Source organism: Rhinoraja longicauda, chromosome 2 (genome assembly GCF_053455715.1).
Source record: "Rhinoraja longicauda isolate Sanriku21f chromosome 2, sRhiLon1.1, whole genome shotgun sequence".
NCBI classification, from domain to species: Eukaryota; Metazoa; Chordata; class Chondrichthyes; order Rajiformes; family Arhynchobatidae; genus Rhinoraja; species Rhinoraja longicauda.
In genome coordinates, this window is record NC_135954.1 from 5118675 (window position 1) to 5133162 (window position 14488).

At 48.2% G+C, this 14488-nt stretch overlaps 1 protein-coding gene across 1 annotated transcript; it reads right to left on the minus strand.

The window, feature by feature from the left end:
- Positions 1–673: 673 nt before the first annotated feature.
- smim13 (small integral membrane protein 13) lies at positions 674–13832 on the minus strand. The gene is made up of 2 exons (XM_078414385.1): positions 13550–13832; positions 674–7617 (listed from the first exon to the last, which is right to left on the minus strand). The coding sequence occupies exons 1-2, from the start codon at positions 13623–13625 to the stop codon at positions 7424–7426; spliced, it is 270 nt and encodes an 89-aa protein (XP_078270511.1). The 5' UTR covers positions 13626–13832; the 3' UTR covers positions 674–7423.
- Between the last annotated feature and the right edge of the window lie 656 nt (positions 13833–14488).

Here is a 14488-nt window from a genome sequence, read left to right on the forward strand (position 1 = left end):
CACTGTCTCAATAGCAAGGACGTCCTTCCTCAAATTAGGAGACCAAAAACGCACACAATGCGGTCCAGATGTGGTCTCACCAGGGCCCTGTACAACTGCAGAAGGACCTCTTTGCTCCTAGACTCAAATCCTCTCGTTATGAAGGCCAGCATGCCATTAGCTTTCTTCACTGCCTGCTGTACCTGCACGCTCGCTTTCAGTGACTGGTGTACAAGGATCTCTTTCTCCACGATAAAAACCGGCGAAATACTCATTGAGGACCTTTTCTATTGCCTGTGGTATGGGAATAGGAAACCTTTATTTTAGTCTCGTTTAGATACGGCACGGAAACAGGCCCTTCGGCCCACCGAGTCCGCACTACCAGCGATCCCCGCATAGTAACATTCTCCTACACACACACCGGGGACAATTTACATTTACACCAAGCCAATTAACCTACAAACATGCACGTCTTTGGGGTGTGGGAGGAAACCGAAGATCTGAGAGAAAACGCACGCGATGACAGGGAGAACGTACAAAATCTGTACAGACAGCGCTCTTAGCCGGGATCGAACCCGGATCTCCGGCGCTGTAAGCGATGTTAAGCAGCATCTCCACCGTTGCACCACCAGACTGCCGAGTTTGGAGATATGAAAAGAAAAAGGACAAGGAGGCTTGAATGAAGACTTTTTCTCTACCGTTTTATTTGATCGTTTCTATTGCAGGGGTCGGTTTAAGAAACAGAAAACGTGTTAAGGATGTTAGTAACATACAACAGCATGGTTTAGTGACTCTCGTCTCCAATGTCAGATGTGAACAAGAACATACAACAGTGACAACATTCCAACATGTCAAATAAACACTCCCATTCGCATTCTAATAACTTAAATGGAACGTCAATTCAAACTAAGCTTCGAAACATAACCAGAAACATCAATGTGAAACATCTATCAAATTTTACATTGTAACCATTATATTTGTGTCTTAATACAGTGGTCTTTCTGAATTTATCATAAATGTTTTTAATATAAAGTTACTTCCGTGAAAGCATAAGCTCCTGCCATGTATAGTTTGAGGTAGCCTCTTTGATGATACACAAGTAAAGGTTAGGTACAGTCAACACATTTTTTCCAGATTTGACCTATTATAATAAAAGGTTTCAATTTTTGACCTTTGTAATAAAGGTTCTTGGTATTTGACCATTTAAAAAAAAAAACAGTTTAGTTTAGAGAAACAGCGCGGAAACAGGCCCTTCGGCCCAACGAGTCCGCCCGACCAGCGATCCCCGCGCATGCAAGAAAAATGTTCCCAATGTTGGGGGAGCCCAGAACCAGGGGCCACACAGTCTAAGGATAAAGGGGAGGCCATTTAAAACTGAGGTGACAAGAAACTTTTTCACCCAGAGAGCTGTGAATTTGTGGAATTCTCTGCCACAGAAGGCAGTGGAGGCCAAATCACTGAATGAATTAAGGGATATGGGGAGAAGGCAGGCACAGGATTGTGGATGATCAGCCATGATCACAATGAATGGTGGTGCTGGCTCGAAGGGCCAAATGGCCTCCTCCTGCACCTATTTTCTTATTAACACTATCCTACACACAGCAGGGACAATTTTTTTACATTTATAACCAAGCCAATTAACCTACAAACTCTATTATGAAAGTACACAAGATACTGGATATTCAAGAGACTAGATGGGCAGAAGGGCCTGTTTCAACGCTGTCTCTATATACCAAAGTTAACTAAGAGAGAATGTGCAGGGAGGAACGGCAGATGCTGGTTTAAACCAAAGACAGACAAATAAAAAGCTGGAGTAACTCAGCGGGTCAGGCAGCATCTCTGGAGAACGTGGATAGGTGACGTTTCACAGAATGCTGGAGTAACTCAGCGGCTCAGGCAGCATCTTTGGAGAACCTGGATGGGTGACGTTTCAGGTCGAGACCCTTCTTGGATAGAAATGGACATTTTTATGGGGTTCTGGTGTTAAATTCAGCGGGACACTTGTCTTCACTTGCCTGGCCATCCACATTTCCCCCGCAAATATCTGCTAAATATCACCTGAAATTAAAAGTGGCAGGTGTTTAAATAAGGAACGAGCTCTTTTATAGCGTAAGAAGGAACTGCAGATGCTGGTTTACGCCGTAGGCACAATATGCTGGAGTAACTCAGCCGGTCAGGCAGTACCTCTGGAGTTCATTAGAAGAAACAAGGAACTGCAGCTGCTGGTTTATACCAAAAATGGACACAAAATGCTGGAGTAACTCAGCAGGTCAGGCAGCATGACCAGAGAAAGGATGGGTGGTGTTTCGGGTGGTGACCCCTCATGAGGGTCCCAAGCCGAAACGTCGCCAATCCTTTTTCTCCAGAGATGCTGCCTGACCCGCTGAGTTACTCCAGCACTCTGTGAAACGTCACCTGTCCATGCTCTCCAGAGATGCTGCCTGACCCGCTGAGTCTGCAGCTCATCGCTTGTACCATAGAGAATAGCTGATGGAGAAGGGCCTCGACCCGAAACATCACCCATTCCTTTTCTGCAGAGATGCTGGATAGAATAAATGTGGAGGGGATATGTCCACCAGTGGGAGAGTCCAGGACCAGAGGCCACAGCCTGAGAATAAAAGGACGTACCTTTAGAAAGGAGATGAGGAGGAATTTCTTTAGTCAGAGGGTGGTGAATCTGTGGAATTCTTTGCAACAGACGGCTGTGGAGGCCAAGTCAGTGGATATTTTCAAGGCGGAGATTGACAGATTCTTGATTAGCACGGGTGTCAGGGGTTTTGGGGAGAAGACAGGAGAATGGGGTTGAGAGGGAGAGATTGATCAGCCTTGATTAAATGGCGGAGTAGACTTGATGGGCCGAATGGCCTAATTCTGCTCCTAGAACCTATCAACGTGATCTACTGAGTTACTCCAGCTTCTTGTGTCTATCTTCGGGATCAAGTGCTGGCTTTGTTTTAAAAAGGCAAGAGTGATTTATTGTGTGAAGGCCGTAAAGAGGTTTAGGTGAATGAGGATGGAGATGTGCACTAATGAAGTGTACACTTTTTAATTGTAAGGTGCTCTTTTGATCGGTAATGTACACTATTACGATCCCACTTTTTTTTACTATAACCTCTTTGCAAATATGTTTTGCCAATAGTTTGGATACCCAATATCGATACGTTTTGTGCAGAAGAATCAAAAACTCAAAATGCCACATAAAAGAACAGTATATTTTGCCGCAGTCCATTTAGAAAATAAACGTTTCCTGCCGTGATCTGTCAGAGTGGTAATCTGAAAAATGTATTGATGGACCATACAGAACACTAAGCAAAAAAACAAACACCGATCAATATAGGCAGGTCACAAAAAGCATTGGCATACTCAAACTTTGGAACAAAGTGCTGCAAACATCAAGGGGAAACAATCAACCGTTAGCAAGACCGGTCTTATTTCAAAAGCAGCTGCTACGATATCTCCCTCGTTTCAGTTAGGGATACAGCGCGGAATCAGGCACTTCGGCCCACCGAGTCCGCACCGACCAGCGATCCCCCAACACTTACACTACCCTACACACACTAGGGGAAATTTACAGTTAAACCGAGGCCGATTAGCCTACAAGCCTGGACGTCTTTGGAGTGGCGCAGCGGTAGAGTTGCTGCCTCACAGCGGCAGAGACCCAGTACGGAGTTTGTACGTTCTCCCCGTGACCTGCGTGGGTTTACTCTGGCAGCTCTGGTTTCCTCCCAGATTATACCAAAGCGAATTAGCCTACAAGCCTGGACGTCTTTGGAGTGCGGGAGGAAACCGGAGAAAACACACGCAGTTACGGGGAGAATGTACAAGCACCGTACAGACAGCGCCCACGATCGGGATGGAACCCGGGTCTCTGGTGCTACGAGGCAGCAACTCTATCGCTGCGCCACCGTGCCTTGCCGCACGGTTGTCATCATTTTATTTGTATCGTGCTATTTTCAAAAACAGGCCACATCGACCACCTGTCGAAAACTGCAACCGAACCGTTACGATGTTTATCTTTAAAGTAAGGAGAGGGAGGAATAGGACCAGAGGGAGGAGAAAATAAAAAGATCCTCCATTCTACACAGAAGGAACATCGAGGGTGTGGAACAGGATTAGTGATGCTTTGAAGTAGTGTTAAACTTTGAAGTTATTTTCTTATTAAACTTTGAAATAGTGTCCGCACGGTGGCGCAGCGATAGAGTTGCTGCCATACAGAGCTCACAGCACCAGAGACCTGGGTTCAATCCCGACTACGGGTGCTGTCCGTACAGAGTTTGCACGTTCTTCCTGTGACCTGTGAGATCTTCGGTTTCCTCCCACACTCCAAAGACGTACAGGTATGTAGGTTTCGGGAAAAAACTGCAGATGCCGGTTTAAATCGAAGGTAGACACAAAATGCTGGAGTAACTCAGCGGGTCAGGCAGCATCTCGGGAGAGAAGGAATGGGTGACGTTTCGGGTCGAGACCTTTCTTCAGACTCCCACCCCCTCCCCTGACATCAGTCTGAAGAAGGGTCTCGACCCGAAACGTCACCATTTCCTTCTCTCCCGGGATGCTGCCTGACCCGCTGAGTTACTCTGGCATTTTGTGTCTACCTTCAGGTTGGAGACTAATTGGCTCGGTTATAAATGTACACTGTCCCTAATGCGTGTGGGGTAGCGTTAATGTAAGGGCATCGATGGTCGGTATGGACTCGGTGGGCAGAAGGGCCCGTTTCTGTGCTGTATCCAAGTCAGTTTCCACAGAGCACTGCCACTCTACTTCCATAATGCACCGTTTAGCTCCAAAAATAAAATTAGCTATTCAGCGCAAAATATTTAAGTATTCCACATTTCATTCCAAATATTGGACAATATTTCCTGCTGAAACACAGGTGTGGTTGTCAGCCGAGTTATCTGTCTGTAATTTGGGCCCAGACTCTGAAAGATAATGCCCTAACCCTTTTATTTTTTTAAACAAAAGCAATGAGTTTATTTTTGAGATGCAGCGTGGAAACAGGGCCTTCACCCACTGAGTACACGCCGACCATCGACAGGCCACCCATTGATTCAGCGCGGAAACAAGCTCTCCGGCCCACCGAGTCCACAACGACCATCGATCACCCTGTACACTAATTCGACGTTATTCCACTTTCTCGTCCACTGCCTACACACTAGGGGGCAATTTACAAGAGGGCAAGTTAACCTACAAGCCCTGAGGATGTGGGAGAAACCAGAGCACATGGGAGGCAACCCACGCAGTCACAGGGGGAACGTGCAAACTCCACGGATGCTGCAGCCGAGGTCAGGGTCGAACCTGGGCCCCCGAGGCAGCGACTCTACCCGTCGCGCCGCTCAAATACACGTGCCTCAATCTATGCCCGGCATGTTTCCGAAACTGGTGTTTAGAAGGGTGAGAGGGAGGGGGGGATCTTATTGCCCATTCCTTCTCTCAGCGGGTCATGCCCTTGACCTGAATGAAGAAGGATTCCAACCCGAAACACCACCTGTTCCTTTTCTCCAGAGATGCTGCCTAGCCCACTGAGTTGCTCCAGCACCAAGAGACTGTCCCTGAATCTAGAGATTCACAAATAACACACTAAACAATGTTTGAAAAGACTGGGCTTGTATTCACTGGAGTTTAGAAGGATGAGAGGGGATCTTATAGAGACGTGTAAAATTATAAAAGGGCTGGACAAGCTAGATGCAGGCAAAATATTGGGGGAGTCCAGAACCAGGGGCCGCAGTCTTAGAATAAAAGGGAGGCCATTTAAAACAGGTCACAGGGAGAACGTACAAACTCCGTACCGACAGCACCCATAGTCGGGATCGAACCCGGGTCTCTGGCGCTGCGTTCGTTGTAAGGCAGCAGGTTTACCGCTGGAACAGGCGCCCTAATACAGCGTGGAAACAGGCCCTTCGGCCCACTCGAGTCCAAGCCCACCATCGATCACACCCTTTACCCCATTCCCACCAGGCAAGAGGTACAGACGTTTGAAAATGCAAACCTTCCGATTCAGGATCAGTTTCTTCCCAGCTGACCAATGATTACCTGTACAGTAGCTCTACCCTGCACACCTGGGGCAATTTACAGAAGCCAATTAACCTACAAACCCGCACGTCTTTGGAGCGCGGGTGAAAACCAGAGCACACGGACTAAACTCACGCGGTCACAGGGAGAATGTACAAAGTCCGTACAGACAGCACCCGTAGTCGGGATCGAACACGAGTCTCGGACGCTGTGAGGCAGCCATTCCGCCGCTGTGTGAAAAGGAGTGTTCATCGAGCAAAGGGTTAGTGATGATTAATAAGGGTGTGTGATTAATAAGGGTGTCAGGAGTTATGGGAAGAAGGCAGAAGAATGGGGTCGAGGGGGGGAGATAGATCAGCCATGACTGAATGGCGGAGTAGACTCGATGGGCCGAATGTCCCCAATCCCGCTCCTCGGACTAATGAACAGTGGCCTTTCTCATTAGACAACAGATGAGGCAGGTCTTACATTCTCACGAGTTTCTATGAAAGCAAGTTAGGTGTTTCAATTGACGCGTTAAAAAATAAGAAAGATGCGGCAGAAAATGTAAACATGTTCAATGTGTTTCATCATAATTACGTGAAAAGTTCTTTAAAAATATATATTAGAACCACCTAAAGCAAAGTTCAAAGAACATACACTTTTAAAGGATGCTAACTTACGACATAAACCCTCTTTAGTACTTAGAGCAGTCATTCAGAAAGAGAAATCGCATTCAACAAAATGAGGTTACAGTTTGTAGGACAATTTGATTCAAGACTCCTGCATCCAGGACTGAATAACCTACAAATTTGTCAGAATTAAAGGACGTTCCTTTAGGAAGGAGATGAGGAATTTCTTTAGTCAGAGGGTGGTGAATTTGTGGAATTCTTTGCCACAGAAGGCTGTGGAGGCCAAGTCAATGGATATTTTAAAGCAGAGATAGATATATTTAGTACGGGTGTCAGGGGTTATGGGGAGAAGGCAGGAGAATGGGGTTGGGAGGGAGGGATAGATCAGCCAGGATTGAATGGCAGAGTAGACTTGATGGGCCGAATGGCCTAATTCTGCTCCTATCACGTATGACCGTGTGACCAATTGATTGCAAATTGATTTCCTGGGCATTGATGACTCTGTGCTGATAGATTAAGCAAGCATGGTGCATTTCTGAGGCGCAAACACTTGCAAATTGCTCCAGGTGTGAACGCTGAACATCGCGGCACAGGAACGGGCCGTGCCCTTCTGCCCACAATGTCCATGTTGACCGTCGAGCAGATTTAACCTGCACACCTGCTTGCATCGTGGTCTACATCCCTGTTGGGTAAATGAGTCGTCGTATCTTTCAGCAAGCCAGCCGACCAAACAGTGAAACAAAGCGTGGATGTGATGTCGATCACAGACTGCAGTGGTGCTCAGATGCCAGTGGTTGGAAGGAACCGTGCTCCGATTCGGTTTTCTATGCGGCGCCTTCAGTCGGCGGCCTCCGTAGACGTGCCGATTTGGGTCTGTGGCCTGCTTTTACAGGCGGCGGGTCGCCTGTGCTCATATTCTCCGACGACTCGCTGTCTCCCTGCAGCGAGCTGGTATCGCCCACCAGTTCGCGGAGGAACTTGAACTTGGACAGGAACAGCTGCCAAACCACATACCAACCTGCAAGGCAACAGAGAGCCAGTCATTTATGCAGGCAGTGAAACTGCAACGCAGCGGTAGAGCTGCTGCCTCACGGCGCCAGAGACCCGGGTTCCATCCCGACCACAAGTGCTGTCTGTGCGGAGTGCGTGGGTTCTCTCCGTGACCTGTGTGGGGTTTCTCCGGGTGAAACATGGAAAATAGGTGCAGGAGGAGGCCATTTGGCCCTTCGAGCCAGCACCGCCATTCATTGTGAACATGGCTGATCATCCACAATCAGTAACCCGTGCCTACAGGTTACTGTAGGCAAAGGTTACTGATTGTAGATGATCAGCATCTACAATCTGATCATCTCCCCATATCCCTAGATTCCGCTAGCCCCTAAAGCTCTCCCCAACTCTCTTTTAAATTCATCCCGTGAATTGGCCTCCACTCCACTGAGGCAGAGAATTCCACAAATTCACAACTCCTCGGTTTCCTCCCATATACCAAAGACGTGCAGTTTTGTAGGTTAATTGACTTCAGTAAAATTGTGAATTGTGCGTAGGATAAAACTAGTACACAGGCGATTGCCGGTCAGCGCAGACTCAGTGGGCCGAAGGACCTGTTTCCACGCTGTGTCTCTAAACTAAACTACATGTATTGGAAAAGAGACCGATGAAGCACTAATTGGCCAGTTGAGATTTTGTGTGCGTTTTGCATTCAAACCACTGCAGAGGGATTTTCCCTTCAGCATCAGGTGCAACAGGGTCAGAGTCATCCAGCGTAGAAACAGGCCTTTCTGCCACTCACCCACGCCGACCAACATGTCCCATCTACACTAGTCCCACCTGCCCACACTTGACACATCCCCCCAAACCTCTTCTATCTATGAGCTGGTCCAAATGTCTTGGTGTAAAGACCTAGTTTGGATGAGTGTGGTATTCCCAATCTAACCTTTCTGTCCTGGGCCTCCTACATTGTCAGAGTGAGGCCCAGCACAAATTGGAGGAACAGCACCTCATAGTTTGCTTGGGCAGCTTACACCCCAGCGGTATGAACATTGACTTCTCCCACCACTGCCTTGCTAATCAGTCATGGCTGATCTATTTTTCCCTCTCAATCCCATTCTCCTGCCTTCTCCCTGTAACTTTTAACACCCTCGCTAATGAAGAACCTAGCAATCCTTGCTTTAAAAAACACCCAAAGACTGGGCCTCCACCACCGTTTGTGACCATGAATTCCACAGATTCGCCACCATCTGGCTAAAGAAGTTCCACCTCGTTCTAAATGTACGTCCTTGTACTGAGGCTGCGCCCTCTCTAGGTTCTAGACTCTCCCATTACTAGAAGCATCCTCTCCACATCCACTCTATCCAGGCTTTTCAGTATTCAATTTTATCAGTTACTAGACTAAGTGGACCCGTTGGGCCCAAACCTCTCGCATTGGTGCAGCACCCTCTCCTACCTCCCTCTCCTCCCTCCCCACTTCCCCCTCTCCATCCCCCTCAACCCCCCCTTATCCACCCTCCCCCTCCATCCCACCCCCTCCCTCCCTAGGAGATAGATTTAAACTTTAAAATATGAATAACACCAATTCCAATAAAACTACTTGCTTGACCATTAAAGCGATGACGGTGAGTAAGGTGGGCCTAAAATTGTCGCGCTATCGTGTACATGTTCCCAATGTTGGGGGAGTCCAGAACAAGGGGCCACAGTTTAAGAATAAGGGGTAGGCCATTTAGAGCGGAGATGAGGAAAAACTTTTTCAGTCAGAGAGTTGTGAATCTGTGGAATTCTCTGCCTCAGAAGGCAGTGGAGGCCAATTCTCTGAATGCATTCAAGAGAGAGCTGGATAGAGCTCTTAAGGATAGCGGAGTTAGGGGGTATGGGGAGAAGGCAGGAATGGGGTACTGATTGAGAATGATCAGCCATGATCACATTGAATGGTGGTGCTGGCTCGAAGGGCCGAATGGCCTCCTCCTGCACCTATTGTCTATTGTCTAACACAGTCCCTTTAAAAACTGCTATCAGTGATGTGGAAAATGGAAACAAGAATAGACAAATATGTGGAATAATTCGTTCAGTTTAGCTTAGTTTAGAGATTCAGCGTGACAACCCCTTCGGCCCACCGAGTCCGTGCCGACTTGCGACCCCCCCCGTACACTAGCACTATCCTACACACCAAGAACAATTTACAATTTTTACAATTAACCTACAAACCGGAAAATAGACGCAAAATGCTGGAGTAACTCAGCGGGACCGACAGCATCTCCAGGGAGAAGGAATGGGTGACATTTTAGGTCAAGACCCTACTTCAGACAGACCTGTATTTCTGCAAACCCGTAGGAAAGAACTGCAGATGCTGGTTTAAATCGAAGGTACACAAAATGCTGGAATAACTCAGCGGGACAGGCAGCATCTCTGGAGAGAAGGGACACAAAGTGCTGGAGTAACTCAGCGGGACAGGCTACACAAAATGCCGGAGTAACTCAGTGGGACAGACTACACAAAATGCCGGAGTAACTCAGCAGGACAGGCTACACAAAATGCTGGAGTAACTCAGCGGGACAGGCTACACAAAATGCTGCAGTAACTCAGCAGGACAGTCTGAAGAAGAAGGGTCTCAACTCGAAATGCCACCCATTCCTTCTCTCCAGTGATGCTGCCTGTCCCGCTGAGTTACTCCAGCATTTTGTGTCCACAAACCTGTACGTCTTTGGAGTGTGGGAGGAAACCTGAGCCCCAGGAGAAAACCCACGCAGTCATATGGAGAATGTACAAACTCAGTACAGACAGCACCCGCAGTCAGGATAAAAGCCGGGTCTCAGGCCCTGTAAGGCAGCAACTCTACCGCTGCACCACCGTGCTGCCCTAAGTAACAGTAATAATAACTATAATAAAGGTTAAAGAGATCAGAGGCTTCATAAACATGTGTATAAGGCATAGCTTTAAGGTGAGAGGGCAAAGTTTAAAGAAAGGCAAGTTTTTTTTTTAATGTATATATACATGTAAATAAACACAGAGGGTGGTGGGTGCCTGGAACATGCAGCCAGAGGTGGTGGTGGAGGCAGACATCAATAGTAGCATTTAAAAGGCTTTTAGATATGCACATACAGTGCATTCAGAAAGTATTCAGACCCCTTCTGCATGAACAGAGAGACAGAGGCGTGTAAAATGAGGGTAGAAGCAATAGGTAGCAAGGTGAAAAGTAAAAGTGGCAGGCAGGCAAATCCAGGGCAAAAATCAAAAAGGGCCACTTGTCAACATAATTGTATAAGGGGTAAGAGTTTTGTAAAAACAAGGTTGAAGGCTTTGTGTTTCAATGCAAGGAGCATTCGTAATAAGGTGGATGAGTTGAATGTGCAGATAGTACGGAGGCAGAAGAATAAAGAATTGCGAATGTTATTCATAGGAGATTGGGAAAAGCATGTTAACTCTAAGCCATTCAGTCACAGACTCATACAGCACAGAAACAGGCCCTTCGGCCCAATTCGCCCATGATGCTGATTTACAGCGACTAATTAACCATTAAACCCGCACGTCTATGAAATGTGGGAGGAAACCAGAGTCCACGGAGGAAACCCACGCAGTCACGGGGAGAACGTGCAAACTCTACACAGACAGCAGCCGAGGTGGGGTTGAACCAGGGCCTCTGGCAGTGTGTGGCAGCGTCTCTACTATCTGCACAACCGTTTGTATTGACCGGATATACTTTACAAACATTACTATAAAATGGTGCTTTTATTGATTGTAATTTTTTACTAAAAAAATACAATTCAAAGCTTCACGTTGAGTTATTGGAGCCTTAATCTCCCGTTAGGCAAGAGGTACAGAAGCGTGAAAGCACACACCACCAGACTAAAGGACAGTTTCTTCCCAGCTGTTATCAGACAACTGAACCAAGGTTTCTGAAGAAGGGTCTCGTCCCGAAACGTCACCCATTCCTTCTCTCCAGAGAAGTTGCCTGTCCTGCTGAGTTACTCCAGCATTTTGTGTCTATCTTGTAAACCAGCATCTGCAGTTCCTTCATACACATCCTAACCAGAGAGCGGTCCTGAGCTACCAGTTACCTCATTGAAGTCCCTCGGATTATATTTAATCAGGCTTTACCTTTCACTAAACATTATTCCCTTAATCACGTATATGTACACTGCGGGTGGCTTGATTGTCGTCATGTATTGTCTTTCCGCTGACTGGTTAGCACGCAACAAAAGCTTTTCACTGTACCTAGGTACACCTGACAATAAACTAAACCGAGTAGGAACTGCAGATGCTGGTTTACATCAAAGATAGACACAAAATGCTGGAGTAACTCAGCGGGACAGGCAGCATCTCTGGATAGAAGGAATGGGTTTCTCGGCCCAAATCACCTCCTATTCCTTCTATCCAGAGATACTGCCTGTCCCACTGAGTGACTGCAGCATTTTGTGACTATACCAGTTATAGATTGATACAGTGTGGAAACAGGCCCTTCGGCCCAACTCGCCCACACCGGCCAACAATGTCCCAGCTACCCTAGTCCCACTTGCCTGCGCTTGGTCCATATCCCTCCAAACCTGTCCAATCCATCTACCTGTCCAACTGTTTCTTAAACGATGGTATAGTCTCAACCTCAACTACATCCTCTGGCGGCTTGTCCCATACACCCACCACCCTCTGTGTGAAAAAGTTACCCCTCGGATTCCTTTTAAATCTTTTCCCCTTCACCTTGAACCTAGATCCTCTGGTCCTCGATTCCCCTACTCTGGGTAAAAGACCCTGTGCATCTACCCGATTTATTCCTCCCATGATTTTGTATAACCCTATAAGATCTCCTCTCATCCTCCTACGCTCCATGGAACAAAGACCCAGCCTACTTAACCTCTCCCTACAGCTCACAACCTCTAGTCCTGGCAACACCAAACTAATCAGCCACCAGCTCACAATGGTTTTGGGCACTCACGGCATGGGAGCTGTTTGGGCTGTTCTCTCGTGTGGCAACTGTACAGACACACCAGAGAGAGCCATTTCCACCATCCTTCATTGATTTCTCGGGCAGCCTTATCTGCCACTGAGCTGCGGTTGCCATAGAGAGCTGGTTCTTTAAGCACTGACTCACTGCCCTGTGCTCAGCGCAGAAATGACTCAGGAACTATGATTTCTCCAAGCAGAACTACGGAAATCTCTTTTCCCTGCACACATACAAAAAACATAAAAGTGCTATCCCTAATGTAGGCAGACACAAAATGCTGGAGTAACTCAGTGGGTCAGGCAGCATCTCCGGAGATGCTGCACCACCTCCAACCTCATCTATTGCATCCGCTGCTCCAGATGTCAACTTATTTACATCGGCGAAACCAAGCGCAGGCTCGGCGATCGCTTCGCTCAACACCTGCGCTCGGTCCGCATTAACAAAACTGGTCTCCCGGTGGCCGAGCACATCAACTCCCCCTCCCATTCCCAGTCTGACCTTTCTGTCTCGCTGTCACAACACACACAATATACACACACAAATATATACACACACACACACACACAAATATACACACACACACAAATATACACACACACAAATATACACACACAAATATACACACACACAAACACAAATACACACACACAAATATACACACACACACACAAATACACACACACACAAATACACACACACACAAATACACACACACACACAAATACACACACACACACACACAAATACACACACACAAATATACACACACACAAATATACACACACACACAAATATACACACACAAACACAAATACACACACACACAAATATACACACACATTTACACACACATATACACACACAAATATACACACACATTTACACACACATTTACACACACATTTACACACACATATACACACACATATATACACACACATTTACACACACACATTAACACACAAATACACACACGCTGTGCTGGCGGCATGTAAACTGACGGTGAGCGGGTCATCCTTACCGAAGAGCATGAAGAGGAGGACGCAGACCAGGGTGGCGACCAGCACCAGCACCGTCAGCCCGATGCTCTGCAACATGCTGAGCCTGCCTGTGATTGTGTGGGGGTCACCAGGCCCACCATCCGCCTCACGGAGAGGAGATGAGGGGGCTTTCAACGACGACGACCCCTCGCCGCCGCCGCCGCCTTTCCTCCAGCCCCAGTAGGCCCAGCCAGGCGGCGCGAACCAACCCACCGCTTTACCGGCAACCCGCTCCTCTCGTCTCCTCGGACACCGCCGATCCCACCGCGGGGCACGCCGGTAAGTGTAGTCCGCCATCAGCGCCTCTCCCGCCCACTCTGTCGCCGGGGTGACAACGAAGACTACAACTCCCAAGGTGCGCCGCGGCCCCCGCCCCCCCTCGTCTGTCGCCAAAGATGGCTGCAGTGCCCGAGGAGCGCCGCGGGGTACGTCGGTAAGTATAGTCCTACTGCATCGCCGCTCCCGCCCACTCTGCGGTCTGAGTGAACAAGATGCTACAACTCCCAAGGTGCGCCGCGGCCCCCCCCCCGCGTCTGTCGCCAAAGATGGCTGCAGTGGGGCACGCCGGTAAGTGTAGTCCTCCCGCACCGCCGCTCCCGCCCACTGTCTGTCGTTGAAGTGAACAGAGTGACTACAATTCCCATGGTGCACCGCGGAGTCCCTAGTCTGTCGCTGGAAATGACTGCAGTGAGCGCCGCGGGGCACGCCGGTGAGTGAAGTCCTGACACACCGTCACTCCCGCCCACAGCGTCGGCGGGGCGACAACATAACTACAATTCCCGATGTACACCGCGCCCCTCCCCGTCTGCCGCTGGACGTCATCGGGCACAGCGGGGCACGCCGGAAAGTGTAGTCCCTCCGTAACGCCACTCCCAACCACTGTCTGTATCGGAGTGAACAAATGACTACAATTCCCACGG